This window comes from Emys orbicularis, chromosome 13 (genome assembly GCF_028017835.1).
Source record: "Emys orbicularis isolate rEmyOrb1 chromosome 13, rEmyOrb1.hap1, whole genome shotgun sequence".
Classification (NCBI taxonomy): Eukaryota; Metazoa; Chordata; order Testudines; family Emydidae; genus Emys; species Emys orbicularis.
This window is the reverse complement of record NC_088695.1, coordinates 18,273,935-18,298,624: the sequence shown is the minus strand read 5'-3', so window position 1 is coordinate 18,298,624 and position 24,690 is coordinate 18,273,935. Positions and strand designations below refer to the sequence as shown.

Here is a 24,690-nt window from a genome sequence, read left to right as displayed (position 1 = left end):
GAACTGACAGGAAGGGGATGCAATGCATGACAGTTCGTTAGCAAGAGTCAGGCTAACTGTAACCCTAATAACGCGAGATTTGTAGAAGTGAGGATAGTGTGAGGCGAGTGGGAAAGAACTGTGTGAGAAGTTGTTGCGACCTTATGTAGATAATGTGTAGAAAATATTGTATGTAGACTAGAGTCAAAACAAGTGAGAAAAATAAGATATCAAGATGGCCTATGTATAAACAAAATGCAGCTGTTGCTTATTATTGTCTGTAATGAAAGGTATAAAGGTTTGCTGTAATTGTTTACCTGTAGAGAGACCTGTTTAGCTCTCTCCCTCTACACAATTGTTAGAGAAAATAAAGTATCTGACTTGCTGTACCCAAACAAAGAATGAGAACTCTGTTATTCTCCGACACCAGCAATAGCAACAGCAGCAAACCCAGCGAGGAGGCCGGAGCTCCTACCTGACACCAGCCTGTGAACCTGTAGAGTGAGGCAGACAGCGATGTAGCTGGGCAGAGCGGAGCTCACTGTGGAGCCGCAGGAGAATGAGGGAATCTTCCCCATTATCATAGCTTGATCTGGGGAACAGGAGAAATAACAAACCAGACGGTGAGTGATTGTGATGCACTGAAAGTGACACAGGGCAGTGGGGAGGCAGTAACAAGCCTCACTGTTGCCTGCCATACACCAGAATGGAAGGGATTTCCCCCACAGTCCTCGTCTGCCGTGGCTCTGAGCAGGGTTAGATGTTGCTGCGATTAAAACCCAGAACTGCCAGAAGCCAGTCCATACCACGGCTGAGACCTATGGAGCTCTCTGCTCTATTTAGATTGTGTAAGGACCTGGGGAGCAGTGTGGAAAATAGGCACTACAGGAAGTACTGCCCATGAGACCCAGAGTGACGGTACCCTGTGGGCCTCTGATTGGCCAAGTGCCCCTACTTAACCACAGGGCTTGCCCCAGGAAGATGTCTGGGCAACCACCCAGACCTTTGCCTACTATGATGCTGGACTTTGCCTTGTCTCCTGATCTCTGACCCTGAATCCAGCCTCTTGATTCTAACCTGGTACTACCTCTGGTATCTGACTCTGACCCTGACTCTTGTTTACGGACCCTGGCCTTGTGATTCCTCTAACTCTGGCCCAATGACTCCCATCCCAGGTGGGCAGACCTCAGCCCAGCTGTGACCACTAGGCAAGACTGCCTGTGCCCTGGTCCCTTAAACCTGGGCAGAGGGGATCTCTCACTGTTGGTGTGTCCAGCTCCCAGCACAGTGGGGCCCCATCTTGGCTGGGGCATTTAGATGCTACCATGGGACATATTAGGGAAAACAAGCCAGTGCAGGCAAAGCCCTTGAATGGGGTATGAATGGCCACTGATCGCTGTGGGGGAAAGTGGCCCCATCTCCCAGCCACACTTGTCCTAGGTGAGGGGTCTCTGGGGATCTCCCTATGAGCAGATCAGTCCCTGACCTCAGTGATTTTTTGTGTCAGTGACCCACCCTCATTGCCTCCAGCACTGGTGTAAATGTCAAAGAAATTCTGAATAGGGTCACCACATCTCTGTGCCCCCTGGGATCTGCACCATTTAAACCACTCTCAGGGTACGTCTACACCGCCACTGGGAGTGAGCTTCCCAGCGCTGGTAGACAGTCGTGCTAGCTCTCCTTGAGCTAGGATACTAAAAATAGCAGAGTAATGGGGTAGCCCAGGTGGCAGGTCAGGCTTCCTGCCTGAGATCAAACCTGTCTGGACTCCTGGGGTATGTATCCCCAGGTGGCTAGCTTGAGCCGCCACCTGTGCTACCCCGGCTACACTGCTAGTTTTAGCAAACTAACTTGAGCACAGCTAGGATGTGTCTATATACCCACACTGGGAAGCTCAGTCCCAGCTGCAGTGTAGACGTACCCTTAGAGACAAAGAGCTTTAGATAAATGTTAGAGTCACTCATGGCTCATGCTCCACCCAGCCGTGCAGCCCCTGCCAGGCTGTGCAGTGGTGTCAAGTCCTCCCAGGAACCAGGCTGTGCCTGTAACTTCCCCTAGACGGGGACGGTCACCATGTTACCCACAGAGAGGCCAGCATTGGCCAGGAAGGGAGCCTGACCAGGGCTCCAGGGCACAGACTCATGACCTCCCCGTGTGATTCCCACTGACAGAGATCTGGGAGGAGGTGATGCACCCCCTGCCCTGGCAGAAACCTGTAGGATGGGTGGCAGTGGTAACAACACCTGCCCTCCCTCGGGGCAATGGCCCTGCAGACTTGGGTGGGGCTGGGAGGGATTCACTGAATCTGGACCAAGGTTTTTCTCTTCTTGTCTTTCAACAGCGCACTCTGGAACGTCAGTTTAGTGACAATACAAAGGGGAGGAGGGGGAAGAGAAACACAAATACACAAACACACACACACACACCTGTCACAAAGGGAGCCCAGCTCTGTGCCAGCCAGCATCCCAGTCTGTGTTCAGATGCAGAGAAATCTCTGAATTTGCAGGGACATTCCCACAGTCAGGTTTACTTTCAGAGTCAGGAGGTGCTGGTTTCTCCCTGAGAATCCCTTCAGTGAGGCCCATTGGTGATAACAGCCCATCTGAAGGGACCTCAGCGCTGTGTGTCTGGAAATCTCAGCCAGAGCTGTGCAGCTGGGGATCCAGAGCCCAGAGCTCCCCTCCCTGCTGAATCCCAGAAAGAAGCTTTGAATCAGAAAGTCTAGAAGGTTAGTGAAAAATTAGCGCACATAAGGAAAACCTGAAACATTTTACTTCAAACATTCTGTTTCCTTTTGTCGCTAACAACAAACACAGCCCCCCAAGCCCAGCACCCCCCAAGCCTGGCACCCCAGGTTACGTGCCCCTAAATCCAGCTCTGGTCCCCATGTCACTTACTGAGGCTGCAGCACCAGTTCCACACACAGGGTCATGAAGCGGGAGGGTTTGAGACCCGACTCTTCATTGTTATTTTTGTTTCATTTGTAGCTGAATTGACTGGGCCGAGCTCCCTCTGAGCCTGGGCCTTCCACTCACTTCAAAACTGAAAGTACAAATGTAGCAGGAAGTTAAGGTAACGGTCTGTGTCCCTGGCTGTTTGGGGCAGAGCAAATTCCTCTTAAAGAAACAGCCCCACCCACAGGGCACGGAGCTGGCAGGGGTGGCCCTGGTAGGGGCAGTTTGCCAGGTGTGCTAGTGTAGGGGTGTCAATGGCCCCTCTCCCCCCGAAGTTGCTATTCCTGATCTCCAGGGATCACTGTGTTATCAGTAATTCAGATAAAACATGGTCAGTATTTCTAGCCTCAGATACAAATGTTACATGCATACAGGTTGGATAAACACAGTCAATAGGTCTTAAGTTTTGCAATGATACCCCACATCAGCCATCTTGCATAAAGAATATATTAGCTATGTCATATCCATATCATGAGCATATTTTCATAAAGAATGTAGAGGATAATGTCACACCCCACAAGTATGTTTGCTGATCTGCAAATAGTAAAGGAGCATGCACCTTTGGATGCAAACGCTCATAACAATAGTGCAGAGCCATGCAAGCTCCATGATTCTGTGTGAGATGGCAGACAGTGAGGAGGGCCAGGCAGGTTTGTGGGTTTAGAAAAAAAGGTGTAAACATTATGTATACGTTTATGTATGGGATACATATAAAATTAGTGGATGGTTAACAATGCATTATAAGTTGGATCCCATGACCACAATCATCCCTGTCTGACCTGTTTGGTACCCAGCATACACTGCCAAACCAAAGCTTCCCAAAATACAGTGGGATATCTATTCATGGTGCTCCTCACTCTGAATCTAGACAAGTGCTTCTGGTGAGTACCCTGACTGCTGAGACAAGGAGTCCAGGAGGCATGCACACAAGTGACATAGTAATCGTGGTGACTCTATGGTGACATAACTTGAGTTAATCCACACTTAAAGTGTAGATATGGCCTTAGGTCTATGAAATGTTTGGGAGAGGGAACAGGAACAGTATGAGGGTAGACTAAGATTCATTCAGGTGTTTAGGCTCAAGGCATTGGAACTGGCCTTACTGCACCCTGCAGGCTCAGGAACAAAGAGGCACATAAAAAAAGAGATCATTTATTTATTAAAATTTCTTGACTCGAGGGTGTATAACTCATGATTTTAGAATTCTTGTGGTTGTAAAGGTATCTTGGGGTTGTAGATGTGTGTTCATTATATTTTGAAAGGCAAAACTATGAATGGGTTGAACAAAGAATTAGATCAGTTCGTCAGGATAAGTACATTGGCTATTAGCCAAGATAATCAGGGATGCAGGCCCATGCTCTGCATGTCCCTGAACTGTCCTTTGACTGCCAGATGCTGGGAGTGGACAATGGGATGGTTCACTCAGTGATTGCCCGGTCTGATCATTCCCTTAGAAGCACCTGGCATTGGCCATTGTCACAAGACAGGATACTAGATTAGGCGGACTATTGGTCTGACCCATGTTGGCAGTTCTAATTTTCTGCAAAAATGACAATAGATTTTTTCCAGGGAGAAAGATGTTATAGGAGATAGTATACTGCCTTTATTGAATATTTCAGAATCAAGTTCTACACAATGGCATGCGGAAAAACACTAAGGGCTAGACTGAGAGTCAAAATAACAGTTGCAAAAATGCAATCCCCATTGGTGGATTGACTCAAAACAAAGTTTTGATACTAGGCCAGAAAATCAGTCAGCTCTAAAATGAGAAGAAAAAATTAAATTTAAAAATTCAGGGAATTCAGGGAATCCCAGCACCAGATAAGATAACTTGGGAAACTGCTAGGAGACTCTATGCAATCAGATACAGTGATAAGGCATTCTTTGTTTCTGAGGGGATATGTGTAAAATGTTTCACTGAATTAAGTCTCAGGGATTATCTACACTGGCAAGTTAAAGTGCTCTCACTTGCTGACTCAGGGATGTGAAAAATCACCCCCCTCCCCCCGAGCGCAGCAAGTTTGAGCACTTTAAAGTGCTAGTATGAACAGGCTCGGCTCCCAGTGCTTGGAGCTAATCCCCTCATCGAGGTGAATTACCAGGAGCACTGCACCCACAGCAGCGCTTTGAACTCTGTAGTGTAGACATAGCCTCAGTAGGTTAGATCAGACAAAGAGGAGCTGCTTTGACTAGGCATTGGGAGGCCTGTGCCTTTAAGAAACCAGCCCTGTGCCTGTGCCTTTAAGAACCCAGCCCTGGGAAGCCGATGCCGAAAGGTGCTGTCTGTGAGAGGGGAAATAAAAAAGCCCCTTTGCCCCCCACCATTTTTGCAAACACTGGGGTCTCAGTCCCACTGGGGTAACTGTTACCCCCTCTGCCCTGCCTGTGCCGGGTTTTGCCCTCTGTCACCCTCTTAGGGTTACCATATTTCAATACTGCAAAAAGAGGACACTCCATGGGGTCCCTGCCCCGCCCCAACTCCACCCCTTCCCCGCCCCTGCCCCAACTCTGCCCCTGCCCCCGCCCCAACTCCGCCCCTTTCCCAAAGTCCCTGCCCCAACTCCGCCCCCTAGGGTGACCAGATCACCCAGGTCAAATATCGGGACGTGGGCGGGGGGGCAGAGCAAAAAAAAAAAATGGCGGCAGAGCAAAAAAACCAACATCCCCCCCCTCCCCCCCATTCCTCCTCCCTCTGCAAGTGCTGGAGGGAGGCCCGGGAGACTCAGGGGGGCAAGTGCTGGAGGGAGGCCCGGGGCCGGGGTGAGTGAGTCCGTCCTGGCCCCGAGCGCAGGCAGGACTTGGGCGGTACCTGGAGGGAGAGTAGGGGGGCGGCCTGCGGGGCCAGGCGGCAGCTGTTCGTTCTCCCCACCTGGGCAGCCGGACTCGGGAGCAGCCGCTGCTGCAGCTCCCACTGCCGCAGGGGGAGGAAGCGGCCAAGCACGTGGCGCTCGGCGGCTGCAGCTCTGGCGCCCAGGCCCGAACCCTCCGAGCCCGGGCCTGCTGCGGGGACCCAGCAGCGTGCACACTGCGCCCAGCCCCTGGCCAGTCGCGTCTGGGCTGGCTGCCCAGCTGGTGCAATCCCACGGGCAGCCCCGGGACAGAGGCATCAGCAGCCCCGTTCGTTCCCCTGAGGGACCTGAGCGGGACGGGGGGGCTGGGGCCTGCTGCCCCCACTCCAGGGCCACCCGCAGGATTGCACCAGCTGGGTCCCCACAGCAGGCCCAGGCTCAGGGGGTTCACGCCCCGGGCGCCAGAGCCGTAGCTGCTGAGCGCCACATGCTTGGCCGCTTCCCCCCCGCGGCAGTGGGAGCTGCAGCAGCGGCTGCTCCCGAGTCCGGCTGCCCAGGTGGGGAGAACGAACAGCCGCCACCTGGCCCCCACGGGGAAGTTGCTTCGGCCCCTGCCACGGTGGAGAGCGGAAGGAGCCGGGAAAGTTGGAGCCTGGGGAGGAGGCGGTCCCCTTACCATGCCTCCCTATTTTCCCGGACATGTTCGGCTTTTTGGAAATTCCTCCCGGAAGGGGATTTGAGGACGTATGGTAACCCTAGCAGGGAGGGTGTTTAGGGCTGGCTCTGGACAATGCCCAGCCAGGCTGAAGTTGCAGCTTGCATGGGAAATGGTTCTTTGTTTCAGTGCAAGGAGTTGCAGAGGCAAAAGTTCAAATCTGCAAAGTTAAGCAGAACCTTTTGCTCGTGGCTAGCTGGCTTCATCTGCAAAGTGCTGTGCAGACACAGGCCTTGATTTATCCCCTGGTCCTGGCAGCTTCTGCCCCAAGGGACCCAGATGTGAAGCCCCCCCAGGGATGGAAAGTCCACCTGGGGATTGGGGCAGTAGTAGGACAAGATGCTTGCTACCTTAGCAGCCGCACAATGGATGGGGCTAATCAATGAGGAGGTACTTCTGCTCCCAGTCACTGCAGCAGCCGGGGCAGCCTGGGCTCGGGGCCTCTCCCAGCTCCAGCAAGGGGTTGGGGCAGCCCAGGCTCGGGGCTTCCATCCTTCCTCCCCTGCTCCAGCTGGGACTCAGGAATTCCACGCACCCTCCCCAACGGCCGAGGCAGCCCAGGCTCCGACTAGGCTGAGAACAGACTGTTTTCCACCCCAGCCGAGGCAGCCCGGGATCGGGACTTCTGCCCTGCCCTGCAGCCCTGTCCTCCTGCTGCCCCAAGCTCCTACTGCGGCTCCCCAGGCTTCCTCATCCTGCGTCTCCTGGGGGCTTCCGCTCCTGCCAGCTGCAGCCAGGGCAGCATGGGCTCAAGAATTCCACCCCCCTCCCCTTTCCCATCTCCCTCCCTTCCCATCCCCCTCCCAACAGCTGAGGCAGCCCAGACTTCTGCTCCCTGCTGCTGCCCGGGTTCGTAGGTTCTGCATCTTCCTCTAGGGTGACCAGATCACCCAGGTCAAATATCGGGACGCGTGGCGGGGGCGGGCGGGGCAAAAAAACCCAAAATGGCAGAGCAAAAAAAAATAAAAAACCACAACAACCCCCCCCCTCCCTCCTCCCTCCACAAGAGCTGGAGGGAGGCCCCGGATACGCAGGGGGAGCGCGGTGCCATGAGTGAGAGTCCGGCCTGGCCCCGAGCGCTGGCAGGACTCAGTCGGGCAGTAGGGAGAGTAGGGGGGCTGCCCGCGGAGCCAGGCGGTGGCTGTTCTCCCCGCCTGGGCAGCGGGACTCGGGAGCAGCCGCTGCTGCAGCTCCCACTGCCACGGGGGGAGGAAGCGGCTGATGGCCAAGCTCGGCGGCTGCGGCTCTGGCACCCGGGCCCGAACCGCCTGAGCCCAGGCCTGTTGCGGGGACCCAGCAGCGCGCACGCTGTGCATGCCCAGCCTCTGGCCAGTCGCGTCTGAGCTGGCTGCCCAGCTGGTACAATCCCGCGGCGGCCCCGGAGTGGGGGCAGCAGGCCCCAGCTCCCCCGTCCCGCTCGGGTCCCGCAGGGGAACGAACGGGGCTGGGCTGCCGATGTCGTCCTGACACTCAGGGAAGCCATTCCAAAGGTCACTCCCCATCCACTGGATCTACCTGTCCTGCCTAATTCCTTGGTAACCCGCCAAACAGTTTCACATTCCAAAGTCGCAGGGATGTTCTTCAGAAAGGCACCAAGGCCAAAGCCTGAGGAATCCTCTGATTCCACAACCAACAAATTCACCCCAGCCATGCCACCAGCATCCAGAATCTGAGCTTTTGGCCCAGCCCACTCTGGCACTGTACGGGGGCCATTAAAACTTGTCTCTGGCTGGGAGACACTTTCCCCCGTACAGGCGCTGTGCAACACAACCACAGGCTCTGCATCAAAGGGCCTCGTGCTGGGAGTGAAGCTTGGAGTTAGCAGGGCTGGGAGGGAATGTGCTGCAGGCAGAAGGAGGTGGGTCCATACTGTTAGCACGATGGACATTTTTGACAGTGCTGCCGCCCATAGACGGCCCACACTGGGGTCCTATGACTTAGGGTAGCTCCCCTGGCTACCTTAAATTACACTGGGGGATGTTTTATCCCCTCCCTCCCCCCAGAGCAGCCTGGAATCCCAAGGATGCAAAAGTGGTGTCAAGCGACTTTTCCCATCTCTCCCCCAGAGCTGTGAGTTCTCTGCTGCATGTCCCAGAGGCCCGGCACAGTATTGCACCCTGTGTTTCTAGACCTTGTGGTTGCAGAGATAACCCTGAAAAGGAAATGAGTGTAAGTGATGCAGTGACACTTGCCTGAGTCTGCAGGCAGCCTGAAACAATAGCGCTAAGAAATGGAAACTTCTCCATTCCTCACAGCTCAGTGTACTCATGATGCCATGGAATTCAGTGTGTCTGCCACAGAATTCACAGGTTGCCCAAAGTTTTATCCTCTGTGTCCCTGCCCTGCTGCAGACAGGAGTGGGGGGAGCCACCCCCTCACCTAAACAGCCAATGCTCCAGTCAGAGAAGGAATCTTCCCTCCCTCTTTCAAACAGTTGCAATAGTCCAACCAACATTGAACAAACCCACCCTGGATGCTTCAGTTTTCACCACTATTATCAGCATTAAAACTATTCCTGAGCGAGCTGAGAGGGGAGCTAGCAAACGGCCCAACACCAGCTCATCTAGCTGTGGCTAACACTCTAGACATGGCTCTCTCTGGATTGAGGCCAGGCCATGGAACTGCAACTGCTTTAGGAGCACTGATGGATGATCTCCTTCTGTCACTGGACAGGTGGTTAGAAACTGACCAATGAGCTATAAACTCCTGCTGACATGATGCTGTAATCCAGTGGCATTCCCACCCCGTTCCAGAGTCTGCACATGCTGTGTGGGGTCAAACTCACCCTGCCCTGGGACTTTGCTTTATTCATATGGTAACTCACAATAACACAACAGGAACTCCCACCCCAGCTTTCCTCCCAGTCTGGCTTTTCCTAGGGTTCCTCCTGTGGTGCCAGAAGAGAATGGGCACAGCAGGTCCTGGGGTAGCTGACAACGGGAAGTGCTCACTATGGCCTTGGCTACACTCAGGACATCCCAGCGCTGCCGCGGCAGCGCTGTGAAGCGCGAGTGTAGTCGCGCCGCCAGTGCTGCGAGAGCTCTCTCGCAGCACTGTAAGTACTCCACCTCTCTGAGGGGAATAGCTTGCAGCGCTGCGAGCGAGCGTGCAGCGCTGCAGGCTCTGATTACACTGGCGCTTTACAGCGCTGTACTTGCTGCGCTGGGGGGGGGCGTTTTCACATCCCTGAGTGCAGCAAGTTGCAGCGCTGTACAGCGCCAGTGTAGCCAAGGCCTAAGATAGAGTGCTCACAGAGGTTGAGAGCCCTGGCTGGCCCCTGGCTGCCCAGAGGTAAGGGCCTGTCCGCTTACAGAGCTGAGCACAGGAACCACAGAGGCGTCCAGGTCTAACAGAGGTGGATTTCCTGACCAGTACTGCCCATGGAATTTCACTGTGGGCCAGAGTTTCAAAACTACGGCAGTGCCTACAGAGGCAGACAGATGCCTAGTGGGGTTCTCAAAAGCATCTAAGCAAGTAATGAGTCCAAGGGAAATCAATAGGAGTTAGGTACCTAAGGGCTATTGAACCCAGTGGCAGAACTGGCTGTGAGCCCTGAGTGACTCTGATCCTTTACCCAAGGCCCTTTTTCTGTTAAAATGACATAGATATTTACAGGCACCTAAGGGCCCCAGAGACCCCGCCAAATTTCACTCCTGAAATGCCTGTGACCTTGGAGATGATGGGGACATGCCATGGATACGCAGAGTGACAGAAAGACAAGGAGAGGGGCTGACCTGCTCTTAGGGAGATCCCTCACTTGGAACAGTCATAGCTGGGCCATGGGGTCGGTCCTGTCCCTGCAATGACTTTATAGTCACTGTTACTGCATTGGCCAGGGCGGGGAGGGAAGAAGCTGTTCATGTCACATTTGGAGGCCTGCTCTACACTAACCTTAATTCATAAGGGCTTGTCTACACATGGAGCTAGTGAGAAACAACTGTTCTTGAATAACTCCAAGTGTGGACACTGTTGTGATAATTATCAGAGGGGTAGCCGTGTTAGTCTGGATCTGTAAAAAGCAACAGAGGGTCCTGTGGCACCTTTAAGACTAACAAATGTATTGGAGCATAAGCTTTCGTGGGTGAATGCCCACTTGGGCTTGGAAATTAAAGAACCAAAATTGGTGTCTCAGAAACTAGTGGGCAAAATAATGAGGGGACAGGCTATTTTACCCACCATGCCCTTTTTGAGGTGCTTAAAGAAAGAGACTTTGGGGGAGAAAAATTGGCTTTTGGAGTGAGCTTCAGCATCATAGCTGCCACCCCCACCATCTCCTGGGATCCCAGACCTTTTTCAGTTTAATCCTGAGAGATGTTCTGATCAGACCAGGAGAGAGAGAGGGACCCTGATGGCATCACCACCTCCACTGGCTCCAGCTGAATCCCAAACATCATCTGGGATGTGAGATTGAGTATGTCTTTTTCTGTCTCCCCCTGTGCCCACGTGTCCTTTTCATAGAATCATAGAATATCAGGGTTGGAAGGGACCTCAGGAGGTCATCTAGTCCAACCCCCTGCTCAAAGCAGGACCTAATCCCAACTAAATCATCCCAGCCAGGGCTTTGTCAAGCCTGACCTTAAAAACCTCTAAGGAAGGAGATTCCACCACCTCCCTAGGTAACCCATTCCAGTGCTTCACCACCCTCCTAGTGAAAAAGGTTTTCCTAATATCCAATCTAAACCTCCCCCACTGCAACTTGAGACCATTACTCCTTGTTCTGTCATCTGGTACCACTGAGAACAGTCTAGATCCATCCTCTTTGGAACCCCCTTTCAGGTAATTGAAAGCAGCTATCAAATCCCCCCTCATTCTTCTCGTCTGCAGACTAAACAGCCTCAGCCTCTCCTCATAACTCATGTGCTCCAGCCCCCTAATCATCTTTGTTGCCCTCCGCTGGACTCTTTCCAATTTTTCCACATCCTTCTTGTAGTGTGGGGCCCAAAACTAGACACAGTACTCCAGGTGAGGCCTCACCAATGTCGAATAGAGGGGAACAATCACGTCCCTCGATCTGCTGGCAATGCCCCTACTTATACAGCCGAAAATGCCGTTAGCCTTCCTGGCAACAAGGGCATACTGTTGACTCATATCCAGCTTCTCGTCCACCGTAACCCCTAGATCCTTTTCTGCAGAACTGCTGCCTAGCCACTCGGTTCCTAGTCTGTAACAGTGAATGGGATTCTTCCGTCCTAAGTGCAGGACTCTGCACTTGTCCTTGTTGAACCTCATCAGGTTTCTTTTGGCCCAATCCTCTAATTTGTCTAGGTCCTTCCCTACTTCATTTTTTCTTTCTTATTTCTCTCCTTTTTCCCTTCTTCCCTAATAAGAGTCTAATTTAGCCAGCCAAGACTGCATAATTCATAACTATAAAGGGAAGGGTAATAGCCCTCCTGTGTACAATACTATAAAATCCCTTCTGGCCAGAGACTCCAAAATCCTTTTACCTGTAAAGGGTTAAGAAGCTCAGGTAACCTGGCTGACACCTGACCCAAAGGACCAATAAGGGGACAAGATACTTTCAAATCTTGGTGGGGGGAAGGCTTTTGTTTGTGCTCTTTGCTTTGGGGGTTGTTCGCTCTTGGGACTAAGTGGGACCAGACATCAATCCATGCTCTCCAAATCTTTCTGAACAAGTCTCTCATATTTCAAACTTGTAAGTAACAGCCTGGCAAGGCGTGTTAGTTTTATCTTTGTTTTCTCAACTTGTAAATGTACCCTTTGCTAGAATGTTTATCTCTGTTTGCTGTAGCTTTTAACTTAAGGCTAGAGGGGGTTCCTCTGGGCTCTTTGAATCTGATTACCCTGTAAAGTTATTTTCCATCCTGATTTTACAGAGATGATTTTTACCTTTCTTTCTTTAATTAAAAGCCTTCTTTTTAAGAACCTGATTGATTTTTCCTTGTTTTAAGATCCAAAGGGTTTGGATCGGTGTTCACTAGGAATTGGTAAAGGGCGGGGGGAGAATGATTAATTCCTCCTTGTTTTAAAATCCAAGGGGTTTTGGATCAGTGTTCACCAGGGAATTAGTGGAGAGTCTCTCAAGGCTACCCAGGGAAGGGAGTTAGCCCATTGGGAGTGGTGGCAGCGGACCAGATCTAAGCTGGTAGTTAAGCTTAGAAGTTTTCATGCAGGCCCCCACATCTGTACCCTAAAGTTCAGAGTGGTGAAGGAACCTTGATAGCATATTTTGCAACAGTGCTGTGAGCTTGTTACCAAAGACTCAGTTAAAAGTAATGCCCTCAACAGCCTGCTGCTGGGACAATTTGCCAGGTTTCAGAGCGGCGGGCCTGTGTTTTTCTAACAGTGAGATGGTAAGTGAGGGTCAGCATCAGAAACAGAAGCTGCATTTTCTATCTTTGCTGCTCTGTACTAATTCTTTGGCTATGGTCTTGGACATGGTATTCCATAGGGGTACGGCCTCGGGATATCGGGTGGCATAATCTATTACTACCAGAATGTATTGATGGCCCCGGGCTGACTTCTCCAATGGCCCTATTATGTCCATAGCTATTAGCTCAAATGGGACCTCGATAATTGGCAGAGGTACCAGAGGGGCCCTTAAGTATGGTCGGAGCCCATGTATCTGGCATTCCGGACAGGATGTGCAATATCGCCGGACCGCCGCATAAATGCCGGGCCAAAAAAACCTCTGTATGATCCGATCAAGGGTCTTATCTACCCCTAGATGGCCCCCGAACAGATGGCTGTAGGCCAGATCCATTATGGCCCTTTGATGCTTCTGTGGAACCTAGAGTTGTTCTATGACCTGCTCTTGGACCCGGACTACTCTGTATAGCAGGTCGTTCTTAATCATATAATACGGCCCCGGGCCCTTAACTCTCCCCTCCACGGGAACCCCATTTACCTCGACTACTTCTTTGGTATATGGGATCATTGGCCTGATCCTGACCAAAATTCCCGAGTGCGGTCCCCATTTGTCCAAACTCGGGGGGTCTACCTCCGTCTCCCCCTAGGGGAAAGCCCCTGGGAAACCAGGTCTGGTGATAGGGTTGTTGATCGCCGACCCAGTCCCGCTGTCAGTTGAGCCCCTTCTTTCCCCTACAAGCGTAGACTTCTGGTACTGGGTCAGGATCCTTGTCCCCCTCCTTTTATCCACCCTCCGTTCCCTCCTAGTCTTCCTGGACTTCCCTGGTGGGGAGAACAAATCCTGGCTAAATTCATGGAAGGCCGGGGGAGGGTTAACCATCTGGTCCACACCATGGGTCCCAGGGTCGTTATTTTCTTCTACCTCCTCCTCGGGGAGTAGTCTATCAAACCCCGGGAAGTCTCGTCCGATAAGGACAGGGTAGGGGAGTTTTGGAACTACTCCCACCGTCAACCTAGTGGGGTTTCCAAGAACTTCTATTTTTACGGGGTTGGTTGAATAATAGTTACAGAGGGTCCTGTGGCACCTTTAAGACTAACAGAAGTATTGGAGCATAAGCTTTCGTGGGTGAATGGCCACTTCATCAGACGCAAGTAATGGAAATTTCCAGAGGCAGGTATAAATCAGTATGGAGATAACGAGGTTAGTTCAATCAGGGAGGGTGAGGTGCTCTGCTAGCAGTTGAGGTGTGAACACCAAGGGAGGAGAAACTGCTTCTGTAGTTGGATAGCCATTCACAGTCTTTGTTTAATCCTGATCTGATGGTGTCGAATTTGCAAATGAACTGGAGCTCAGCAGTTTCTCTTTGGAGTCTGGTCCTGAAGTTTTTTTGCTGTAAGATAGCTACCTTTACATCTGCTATTGTGTGGCCAGGGAGGTTGAAGTGTTCTCCTATAGGTTTTTGTGTATTGCCATTCCTGATATCTGACTTGTGGCCATTTATCCTCTGGCGTAGTGACTGTCCAGTTTGGCCAATGTACATAGCAGAGGGGCATTGCTGGCACATGATGGCATATATAACGTTGGTGGATGTGCAGGTGAATGAGCCGGAGATGTTGTAGCTGATCTGGTTAGGTCCTGTGATGGTGTTGCTGGTGTAGATATGTGGGCAGAGTTGGCATCGAGGTTTGTTGCATGGATTGGTTCCTGAGTTAGAGTTTTTATGGTGCGGTGCGTGGGTGCTGGTGAGAATATGCTTAAGGTTGGCGGGTTGTCTGTGGGCGAGGACTGGCCTGCGTCCCAAGGTCTGTGAAAGTGAGGGATCATTGTCCAGGATGGGTTGTAGATCACTGATGATGCGTTGGAGAGGTTTAAGCTGAGGACTGTAGGTGATGGCCAGTTGGTTTCTTTTTTGGGCTTGTCTTGTAGCAGGAGGCTTCTGGGTACACGTCTGGCTCTGTTGATTTGTTTCCTTATTTCCTTGTGTGGGTATCGTAGTTTTGAGAATGCTTGGTGAAGATCTTGTAGGTGTTGGTCTCTGTCTGAGGGGTTGGAGCAGATGCGGTTGTACCTCAGCGCTTGGCTGTAGACGATGGATCGTGTGGTGTGTCCGGGGTGAAAGCTGGTGGCATGAAAGTAGGCGTAGCAGTCAGTGGGTTTTCGGTATAGGGTGGTGTTAATGTGGCCATCGCTTATTTGTATTGTGGTGTCTAGGAAGTGGACCTCCCGTGTAGATTGGTCCAGGCTGAGGTTGATGGTGGGGTGGAAGCTGTTGAAATCGTGGTGGAATTCTTCCAGGGTCTCCTTCCCATGGGTCCAGATGATGAAGATGTCATCAATGTAGCGTAGGTAGAGAAGGGGTGTTCACACCTCAACTGCTAGCAGAGCACCTCACCCTCCCTGATTGAACTAACCTCATTATCTCCATACTGATTTATACCTGCCTCTGGAAATTTCCATTACTTGCGTCTGATGAAGTGGGCATTCACCCACGAAAGCTTATGCTCCAATACTTCTGTTAGTCTTAAAGGTGCCACAGGACCCTCTGTTGCTTTTTACAGATTCAGACTAACATGGCTACCCCTCTGATACTTGGATAATAGTTGACATCCCCATGCACACAGGATATTCCCGAGCGTTTGGCCCGGGATAGTTGGTCCTGCCCGACCAGCTTCCCCGAGACTAACGTGATTGCACTTCCCGAGTCTACTAATGCTGTGGTCTTTTTACCATTCATCTTAACTGGCCTAGTGTATCTATGAGGGACCATCACAACCCCGACTAGACTTATTAGATCACATGGTCCCCCTATATCTCCCAGTTCGCATTGCATAGGCTCTCCTAGATTCGGACATTGGGCAGCGATATGCCCCAATTCACCACAGGCATAGCATCGGTACCCCGCTCGGGGCAGCCCCCTATTTTTCGGGCTGCTGGGCTTTATCTCTTGAGTCTTTGTCCCCCAGTCCTCAAGTTTCTCCGGGACTGCTGGCTGCTCTTCCGCCTCCTTCCTCCCCTCCATTGTCCGGCCTGGCGCTAGGGCAAACCGGGGCCTCGGTGCAGAGACTGGTCTCCGATTCTGGTGCCTTCCTTCCCCGGTGGTCTGAGAAAGTTCTTGGGCTGCTAAGTGTCTCTCTACGAGTGCAACTAGTTCATCATAAGAGGAGGGATCATTTTGGCGGACCCACCCTCGTACGTCCGGCGGCAACCCCCTCATGTACCTGTCCAACACTAGGATTTCCACTACCTTCTCTGGCCCATGGGTCTCGGGGCAGAGCCACTTCTGGGCGAGGTGGATCAAATCAAATAGCTGGGACCTCGGGGCTTTGTCGTCCCGGTACTTCCACTCGTGGAAGCGCTGGGCCCTTATGGCCGGCGTCACACCTGACCTCACCAGGATTTCCGCCTTCAGCTGGGGGTAATCCATAGCTGCTTCTGTGGTCATGTTGAAATATGCCTTCTGAGCCTCCTCACACAGGAATGGAGCCAGGATGCCTGCCCACTGGTCTTGGGGCCAGGCCTCCCGCAGGGCCGTCCTCTCGAATGCAAGGAGATATGCCTCTATATCGTCCTCCGTTGTCATCTTCTGTAAATAGTTGCTTGCGCGTAGTGGCCGGGTCCCCTGGGGCCCGTGCGTCAGCGTGGTCAGGGCTTTCAATTGGTTCACTACTTCATTCAGGGTGGCTCTATCTTGGGCCGCCTGGTTCATCAGCAATTGGTTTGTCTCCTGTTGGACACGTACTGACTCTTGCTGGGCCGCCATCTGTACTCTGATAGCCTCTTGTTGGGCCGCAGGGCTTTGTGTGTGTGTGTGTGTGTGTGTGTGATTTATCTTGCCCTGAGATGGCTTGCCACAGAGCCTCACTCACATCCCACTCCTGACACCAAGTGTGGCAAAGTACCTTCTTCTCCTCAGCAGGCTCAGTCCTTTTTAGCCTTGGAGACACAGGCTTGGGCAAAGTAAATCCTTGTAGGTAGCACAGGGTCTGGCTATTCCTTCCCTCAGTCAGTCCCTTGTGCTTGTTTTTCTTCCCTTCTGGGGACAGAGTGCAGCCTTCCTTGCTGGAAGGGTTCAGAGCCTTGCTGCACCGAGCTCACTGGCAGCTTCCCTGCTTCTCTCACTCTCTCTCCCCCCCCTTCACGCCGGGGAGGGTTTAAAAAGGTCTCCAGCAGTTGGAGCCAGCTGAACCTAATTAGTTCCCTGGTAACCCCTTGTCCAGCTGAACCTTATTTCCCCATGGTTATCTCTTCCTCAGTGGCTTGGGAGAAGCCTTTTAACCCCCTGGGACTAATTACTACCCCCCGCTTTGTAGCTGTTCAGCCTGGGTTTGCCACAGCAGTATTGCTGTGGCCGTGTTGGTCCCAGGATATTAGTGAGACAAAGTGGGAGAGGTAATAGCTTTTATTGGATCAACTTCTATCTCTATTGGTGAGAGAGGCAAGCTTCGAGCTGCACAGAAGTCTTTATCAGCATTATTTATTACCATCTTACACTGGTAAGTTACTGCGCTGAAACTTTCTCGCTCAGGGGTATGAAAAATCACACAGCCCCTGAGCACAGCAAGTTTCAGCGCTGTAAAGCGCCAGTGTAGACAGGATCCCAGTGCTTGGAGCTACGCCCCTCGTGGAGGTGGTTTACACAGAGCGCTGGGAGAGCTGTCTCCCCAGTGCTGGCATGCGCCCACACTGTCGGCACCGTTTTAAGCTGCTAAGTGTAGACAAAGCCTAAGAGATTGTCTGACAAGGGTATTTTTTTCCTTCTAAAAACTCTCTCCAGCTAAAGGGAAAGGAAACCAGGGATGTTGTTAAATGAAAGTCTAATTTAATATTTCATATTTCAAATGCTTTAACTGCTTTTCCTTCTTTTTTGATATCTTTAATAAAAGATTGAAAGGATTTGTTATGGTGCATTTGACATGGTGCTAAGCAGGCTGAGATCTCTGCATGCGAAATCCCAGACCCTTTTTAACAGTTTAATGTTGGACATGTTAACACCTTTGACTCTTTGGGCCCCTATGGGTACGTCCACACAGCAATAAAAGACTCGCAGCAGTAAGTCTCAGTGTCTGGGTCAACAGAAAGTGTAGACACACCCTATATTACAGCTAAATGTATACAACACTCTTATTCCAGAAGACAATTGCATTGTTCCTATTTACCCAATGCACTGCAGAAGTGGGCTAACAAACAAACAAGGCATTCTTGCTCTGAAATTAGAGTGTCCAAGTATGGATTTATTCAGGAATAATCATTAAACTTTCCCAGATGCAGCTCCAGGGAGCAAGCGCTAGTGTAGACGGGCTGCCATCTGCTGCTGGCATTTTAGCCCCAGTGATGTTTGACCGTGCTTGGAGCTAGTGCAAACTAAAGCTATGGGGAGAATCCCTTCCCAACTCCATGCATTGCACACCAGGGTGGGCTGACCCTTGTGCCAGTCACTGCACATCTGATTTTGTTTGTTTCTTCTGATCCCAGACCCAGCTACGATGATGGGAAAGGTTCCTTCATTCTCCCCTGGCTCCACAGTGAGCTCCGTTCTGCCTGGCTACGTCGCTCTCTGCCTCATTCTCCAGGTTCACAGGCTGGTGTCAGGTAGGAGCTCCGGCCTCCTCGCTGGGTTTGCTGCCTGTTCTCACACAGAGCTCTGCTGCCCTGCAGCTCCTCGCACATACAGAGAGAAGTGACCATGTCACCCCTTCCAGGGTCACCCCCACTGGACACCCCCGCAGCTCAGGGCACACCCAGAATATCCCTCCTCCTAACGCTGTCCAGTGGACTCCTGCCAGCCAACCTCCAGGGTGAAAACTCCCATTGACTTCAGTGGGGCCTGGATTTCTCCCCTGGATTTTGGTGCTATGAGGAGATCTGGGTCTTAGCCCCCACACTCATGTGATGAAAAGAGAGATGCAAGTGTACCTTCAGGGATCCAGTATCCCCCATTTCAGCCCTGAGCTGTGTAGTTGTGTCAGTAACAGGGCTCAGGAGTCTGCTTTCCTGGGGATTGTCTGTGTGTTCAGTGATGGGTAAGCGAACATATAGTGCCAGATGGAATCCTGGGAGTGGGGGTGAAGGGCTGTTAAAGGGGGTGACGGGTTGTGTAAAATGTAACAAGCGTAGGGCTGTTTATGGGCAGTAGCTCAGTGTTTAGTGTAGAACACGGGTGGGTAGCTCCTGTTCAGCACAGCTCACCTAAAACAGGTTTTACCTTAGCAAGAAGAAGATGTGTGACTCTGTGCTACAGTTGTCATGTGCCCTGATACCTGAGTGACATGCCCTATCTGCACAGGCAGAGTGTGGGTCTGTATGCCCTGGGTGTATTGGGTCATTGCTCAAAGAGGGCAGAGTTAAGGTTGCTTTGGCATGTACCTTAACTCTGCATTTGCTGGTGTTGAGAGGCCTGAGTTTTACTGCACTCAATTTTCTGAAAGGACCTTGGATACTCTGGGAACCTTAACTCTGCATTAGCAAAAATTTTGTCAGTGACTTTCGTAGTTTCTGGAACAGAAAGAGGACTCCTTGTAGTGGACATTAATGGTCATTTAGGCAGTTGTAGTTCTCACTTAGGTTTGCATTTGATACACGACTGTGGCTAGATCAGTGGTTCCCAAACTGGGGTTCGGGAACCCCTGGGGGTTCGCAAAATGTTACAGGGGGTTCTCAGGAAAAAATTCCTTAATGGCAGACAGAGTTGTCTCAGCAGCCCCTGGACTTCCAAGAGCTAAGCAGATCAAAGCAAGCATATCTATCACACTGGGGAGATTTAAACTTCAAGACTCCTTATAAGAAATGGAAAGGATGGTGGATATTTTTTGCTGGTTTTAAAATTAAATAGGCAGCTAGTATTGTTTTTAAAATTATTATGAAGAACAAGTTTAAGCTTTGTTGTAACGTGCGTTGTTTGCCTGGACTGCTCAAGACCTGAATGCTTGTGTAGGAGGAACTCTTTGAGTTGGCTTCTTAAATACCTTCATGCTGTTTCACATCTGATACTCCTTGATGAAACATAGGAGCCTTGTCTTATAACAGACTTATTCAAAGTGATACAAGCTATGAAAGTGAGATCTTGGAAGAGTGTTGCCATTTTCATAATGTAATAAAAATACTGTAATGATAAATAATAATGAATAATAAAGAGTGTGTAATAAGCATGTCATAAAAACAAATTTTATATTTCCAAGATCACTGCTATTATAATTTATACTCAGGTAAAGGAGAAAATCCCTGGAAATATTCATTTTTAGGAGGGGGTTCACGAGACTTCACATTTTAGTGAAAGGGGTTCACAGGTTGTTAAAGTTTGGGAACCACTGGGCTAGATAAATAACACTAAGCCCTAGCCTTCATATAACGCTTTTTATCAGTAGAGCTCAAGGAACTTTGTTCGTTATCCCCATTTTACAGATGGGAAAACTGAGGCACATAGAGGTAAAGTGACTTGCCCAAGATCACCTGTCAGGCCAGTGGCAGAGCCAGGAATAGTTCCAGTCCAGTGGTCTCTCCTCTCGGCCATACGGTTGCTATGTCGTTCCTCAGCACTCCTCACCCTGCCTGTACATTTTGTTACAGTGCAATGGGGATAATGGGGTTGTGCTTTGAAGGGTTTACAGCGTGTAGTTGCTAACAGGGCTGGTGCGAGAAATCTGAGACACAGTCCATGTCCCAGCATCTCAACAGTTCCCTGGTGCTTACAGTGATTGTAAGTGTGAGAGAAAACTGCTCAGTCTGACTCCTTCTCCATCCTCTGCCCCACCATCCCTCACAACGTGTAGCCCCCCCCTTTCCCCTCCACCATCCCAGCTCTCCCTCCCCTTCCCACATCATTAAGCCATGAGTTAGCACTATAGAAGCCTTTAATATGTAAGACGTTGCTCTTTGCTGTCTCCAGATGTGTTAGCTCTAATCAAGCTGTTGGGCTATAAATGGCAGTGTAGCCACAGTGGCATGAGCAGCCTCCCTGAATATGTACCTAGGTCCTGGGCCGGCTCATATCTGGGGAGCTAATCCATCCCCCCGCTCACACCACCACAGCTACACTTTCTCACGCTAGCTCAATCAAAGCTAGTGGGTGCATGTCTACCCACACTGGCAATTACAGATCCAGCTAAAAGTGTAGACATCCCCTCAGTGTTACCAGCTCTCAGAATTTTATCACAAATCTCATGATATTTGATGTTTTTCTTAAAGCCACAACTCCTGCAGGCCTGTGATTAGGATAATCTCAGCTTTCATTTTGTCATAAAATAAGTTTCTGTCCCTTGTGATTGCAGCTAAATGCTTGAAAATGTGACCCAGTGCAACTTTAAAGGACTGGAAATAAGAAGGCAAAGAACAAGCCCAATTTTATGATTTTTTAAAAATCTCTTTATTTTTAAGCCAATGATTGGGGGGGGGGGGAGCGCTGACTCATGATTTTTGAACACTTCAAAGTTGGCAATAAACACCCTGCTACACTTACATTCCTGTCTGTCTTGGTTCCTCTCCAATTTAATTTTCTTTTCCCCCCAATATATTTCACAGCACAGTTCACAGTGACGGGACTAGGTGGGGAGGCCGTCCTGCCCTGCCACCTCCCCCCCAGAATAAGCACTCAGAACATGGAGGTGGGATGGTTCTGATCCCAGTTCTCTGCAGTGGTGCACCTGTACCGTGATGGATGGGATCAGTATGGACAGCAGATGCTGGGATATTAGGGAAGGACAGAGCTGCTGAAAGAAAATATCACCGATGGGAGTGTTTCCCCGAGAATACTCAATGTCCAACTTTCTGACCATGGACAGTACACGTGTTTCTTTCAACCCAGTGTCTCTTATGAAGAAGCCTTACTGGAACTGCAGGTGGCAGGTCTGTAGCTTGGGAGGATATTTCCATTCATACAACGATACCCAGAATTCCCTTTCAGATTCCAGTTATTGAGCAGCAGGGGCAGTAGCTGCTCTCTGAGAATGAACTGGAGAAATTTTATGTATGTGCTCTGCACTCTGCATATTTTTCTAAACTTAGCTTTGTTTTATATAGAAGGGAATAGAGTTAAAACATTCCTCAGTCATTGAAACCGCCCCACCATTCCAATGTCCCAGGCTCTTTTTCAAGCAGGTGACTTTCCCAGTTTTGCTTATTTAAATGTGCAGTGTGTTCTGTAGAATGTTCCCAAGATGTTTCCTTTTTATTAACCACATTTGGGTTGGTGCTGAGTGCTGGTGAATCCCTGTGAAGTGTCTGAGCCGCTCACTATTTCTCAGGAGCTGGCCACCTATTTATTTACTTGACTGCTGTTTTCTTTGTTAGCTTTCTCTTGGAATTGCCTAATTATTTTCCATTGAGGACACACTCAGGATCCAAGTTCCACAGGTAGAAATCAATATTGGGAAATTATAGAGAAGGGAGCAGATCTTCCAACACTCTGAGAAACACTTGCCATGTATTTTTCATGTAGTTCCCAGTGACCCTGGTTTCTGGGGAAGCAGAAGGAGAGTTTATTCATTCCTTCTGCTCTTGTTCTTTTGCTAAATGTATAGAATTAACACAGGTTCATTCCATTCTTCTCTAGTTTCAGGGTCTGACCCACACATCTCTGTTGAAGGTCACCAGGACAGAGGGATTAGGGTTGTGTGTTGATTGGCCGGGTGGCACTCAGAACCCGAGGTTCAGTGGAAAGATCGCCATGGGCAGCTGCTACCATCTGCCTCTGAAAAAATATCCAAGGAGCCCAAAGGCCTGTTTCACAGCCAGATTTCTATTGTTATAACAGAACATTCCAGCCAGGACTTGTCCTGTTCTGTCAGGAACCAGCCTCTTAACCAAGAGAAAATATCCACAGTTTCCATAGCAGGTCAGTGCCCGCCCACACTGCTCCAGGGATAGAATGGATGTAGCAGATGCTAGTGGGAAGTGTGTATGATGGTGTGAAGGCTGATTCCCCACTCTGGCACTTCGAGTGCAGAAGGTGGGGCCCGCAAGGATTCTAAAAATTAATACTTGCCACTCTAGGCTTCTATTAAACTTCCAAGGTTACAGAACCCCCTGGCCTTGGTTAGAAGTGCTGCCACCACCCAAGTACAGAACCCCTTTGAGAGCCCAGGAAGGCACACTTGGGAATTCCTCCCTGTGGGGTACCCTCAAGCCCTTTCACCCCCCTCTGTAGAAGAGCTGAGAAAGGAAAAGGAAAAAGAAATCAGCTGTTGCCACCAGCTAACTGAAAAACATGTGCACAGATCTCTGAAGACACAGGAATCCAATCATGTTCTTGAAAAGGGTAAATTTTATTGAAAAAAGAAAGAAAACACATCTGGAAAATCAGGCTCTTAAGGATTAAACACCAAGAATGACTTTCTTGGGGTCCAGCTTAAAGGTTACAAAGCAAACAAAAGCACCTGTGTTTAGCACCGAGGAATCCACAAGCCCAAAATAAAAAGAGATATACCTGATTGCGTCTAACTAAACATTCCTGTTCTACTTACATATCTGTAGTTCCAAATGAGAAAGTCTAGGTATGAATATTGATGATTTTCATACCTGGCCCCAACCTTACAGCATAACTGCTGCCCTGTGCCTCCCCAGCTGAGAGAACAACCACTGACAGACAAAGGAGAAGTTTTTTTCTCAATTTTAAAAAGCTCTAGCCTTCCCATTGGCTCTTTTGGCCAGGTGCCCACTCACTTCCTTTTACCTAAGCATAGCAGTGAGACTTCTTAACCCTTTACAGGTAAGGGAAGTAGAGAACAGCTACTAAGAAGGATTTTTATAGGTAACTGACTGGCTGGGTGTCCATAAAAGAGAGCTCCTACCTCCACCCCCCATTTACTACAATGGTGTGTTTTGAACACTTGGACTGGCAATGCTGCCTATAAAATATTTTTGTTAATACAGAATTATTATTGTAATCAACAATGAACAATAGCCACCCACACAACAACAAAGTAGCATCAGGGATATTTGAATGAAGGAGGTGAGGCATTCTTTAATAAAATCCTTTAATGTGGCTAGAGCCCTCCCACAGCAGCACTGGCTTCCCTCACAGCAGGCAACTCGCAAGGCCACGCCAAACCAGTTTTACCTTCACTTTCCATTCCCCCAGCATCTCTCGCACACCTCACCCGCCTGCACCCAGGCAGTGGCAGAAGGGATCCCCATTGCAATATTTAAAATGTTGTTTGTCTCAAGTCTGCATTGTTAAATCTGCTGAACAGGCTGTGTATGGCATTCTAGGGTGCAATCCAGACAAGTGAGGAGCTGTGTCACCCCTGCCCTGCAAGCTGGGGCACCACACAAGGCTTTGCTGTTGTGGGTCCTAATCTGGGCTCCTCCCAAACAGCCAAACAGCAAGCAAGTCACACCCTGAGTGTCTCTGTCCAGCCACAGCCTTGGTCCAACAACTCTGGCCCCAGCAGCCTTGGTTACCACATGCAGGGTAACCCCAACACACTCAAAATCCTGGATTTCCACCCCAAAAAATGTGTGTTCTGCACTCTCCAGCCCTCTCCTGGACAGTCCAGATGTATTAGGTCTGTTGCCCCGCTAAGGGGATCAAGCTAAAACAGACTGCCACCTTAAATGGAGTTATCCACACAGTTCAGAACACTGGATTAGTTTTGATTAAAGAGTAGGACACATTTATTTAACTATCATGAGTTAGATTTTGAGTACAAATATTAAGGTATTATAGTAAAAAATGATTACAACATAAATAAAGATAATACGCGTCTATGACCATGGTTGCTCAGGAGACCACACTGAGATTACTCAATCAGGGCAAACTGCAAAGAATGGGGCAGATCAGCCCCAAAACTGGTGGTCTTTTCCATTTTTAGATTTACCTAGCTGTCGCGGGGCAAGTACACCCTGTCCCCCTTTGGGATGGGGCAAAGGCATCGTGGCCCAGCCATTAAGTCCACTTTCCTGCCCTTAGCCTCAGGGGAGTACAGCCCAATC

At 50.2% G+C, this 24,690-nt stretch overlaps 2 protein-coding genes across 2 annotated transcripts in view; one reads left to right on the top strand and one right to left on the bottom strand.

The window, feature by feature from the left end:
* Nucleotides 1-2,443, bottom strand: part of LOC135888172 (butyrophilin subfamily 1 member A1-like) — a 64,068-nt gene extending 61,625 nt beyond the window's left edge. Inside the window, exons 1-2 of the mRNA XM_065415987.1 lie at nt 2,404-2,443; nt 455-571 (exon numbers count right to left, since the gene is read on the bottom strand). Of these exons, the coding sequence (XP_065272059.1) occupies nt 455-571; nt 2,404-2,443 (157 nt within the window). The remainder of the gene's footprint in view (nt 1-454; nt 572-2,403) is intronic.
* Nucleotides 1-24,690, top strand: part of LOC135887539 (zinc finger protein 850-like) — a 437,015-nt gene that overhangs the window by 99,026 nt on the left and 313,299 nt on the right. The gene's annotated exons all lie outside the window — the stretch shown is intronic.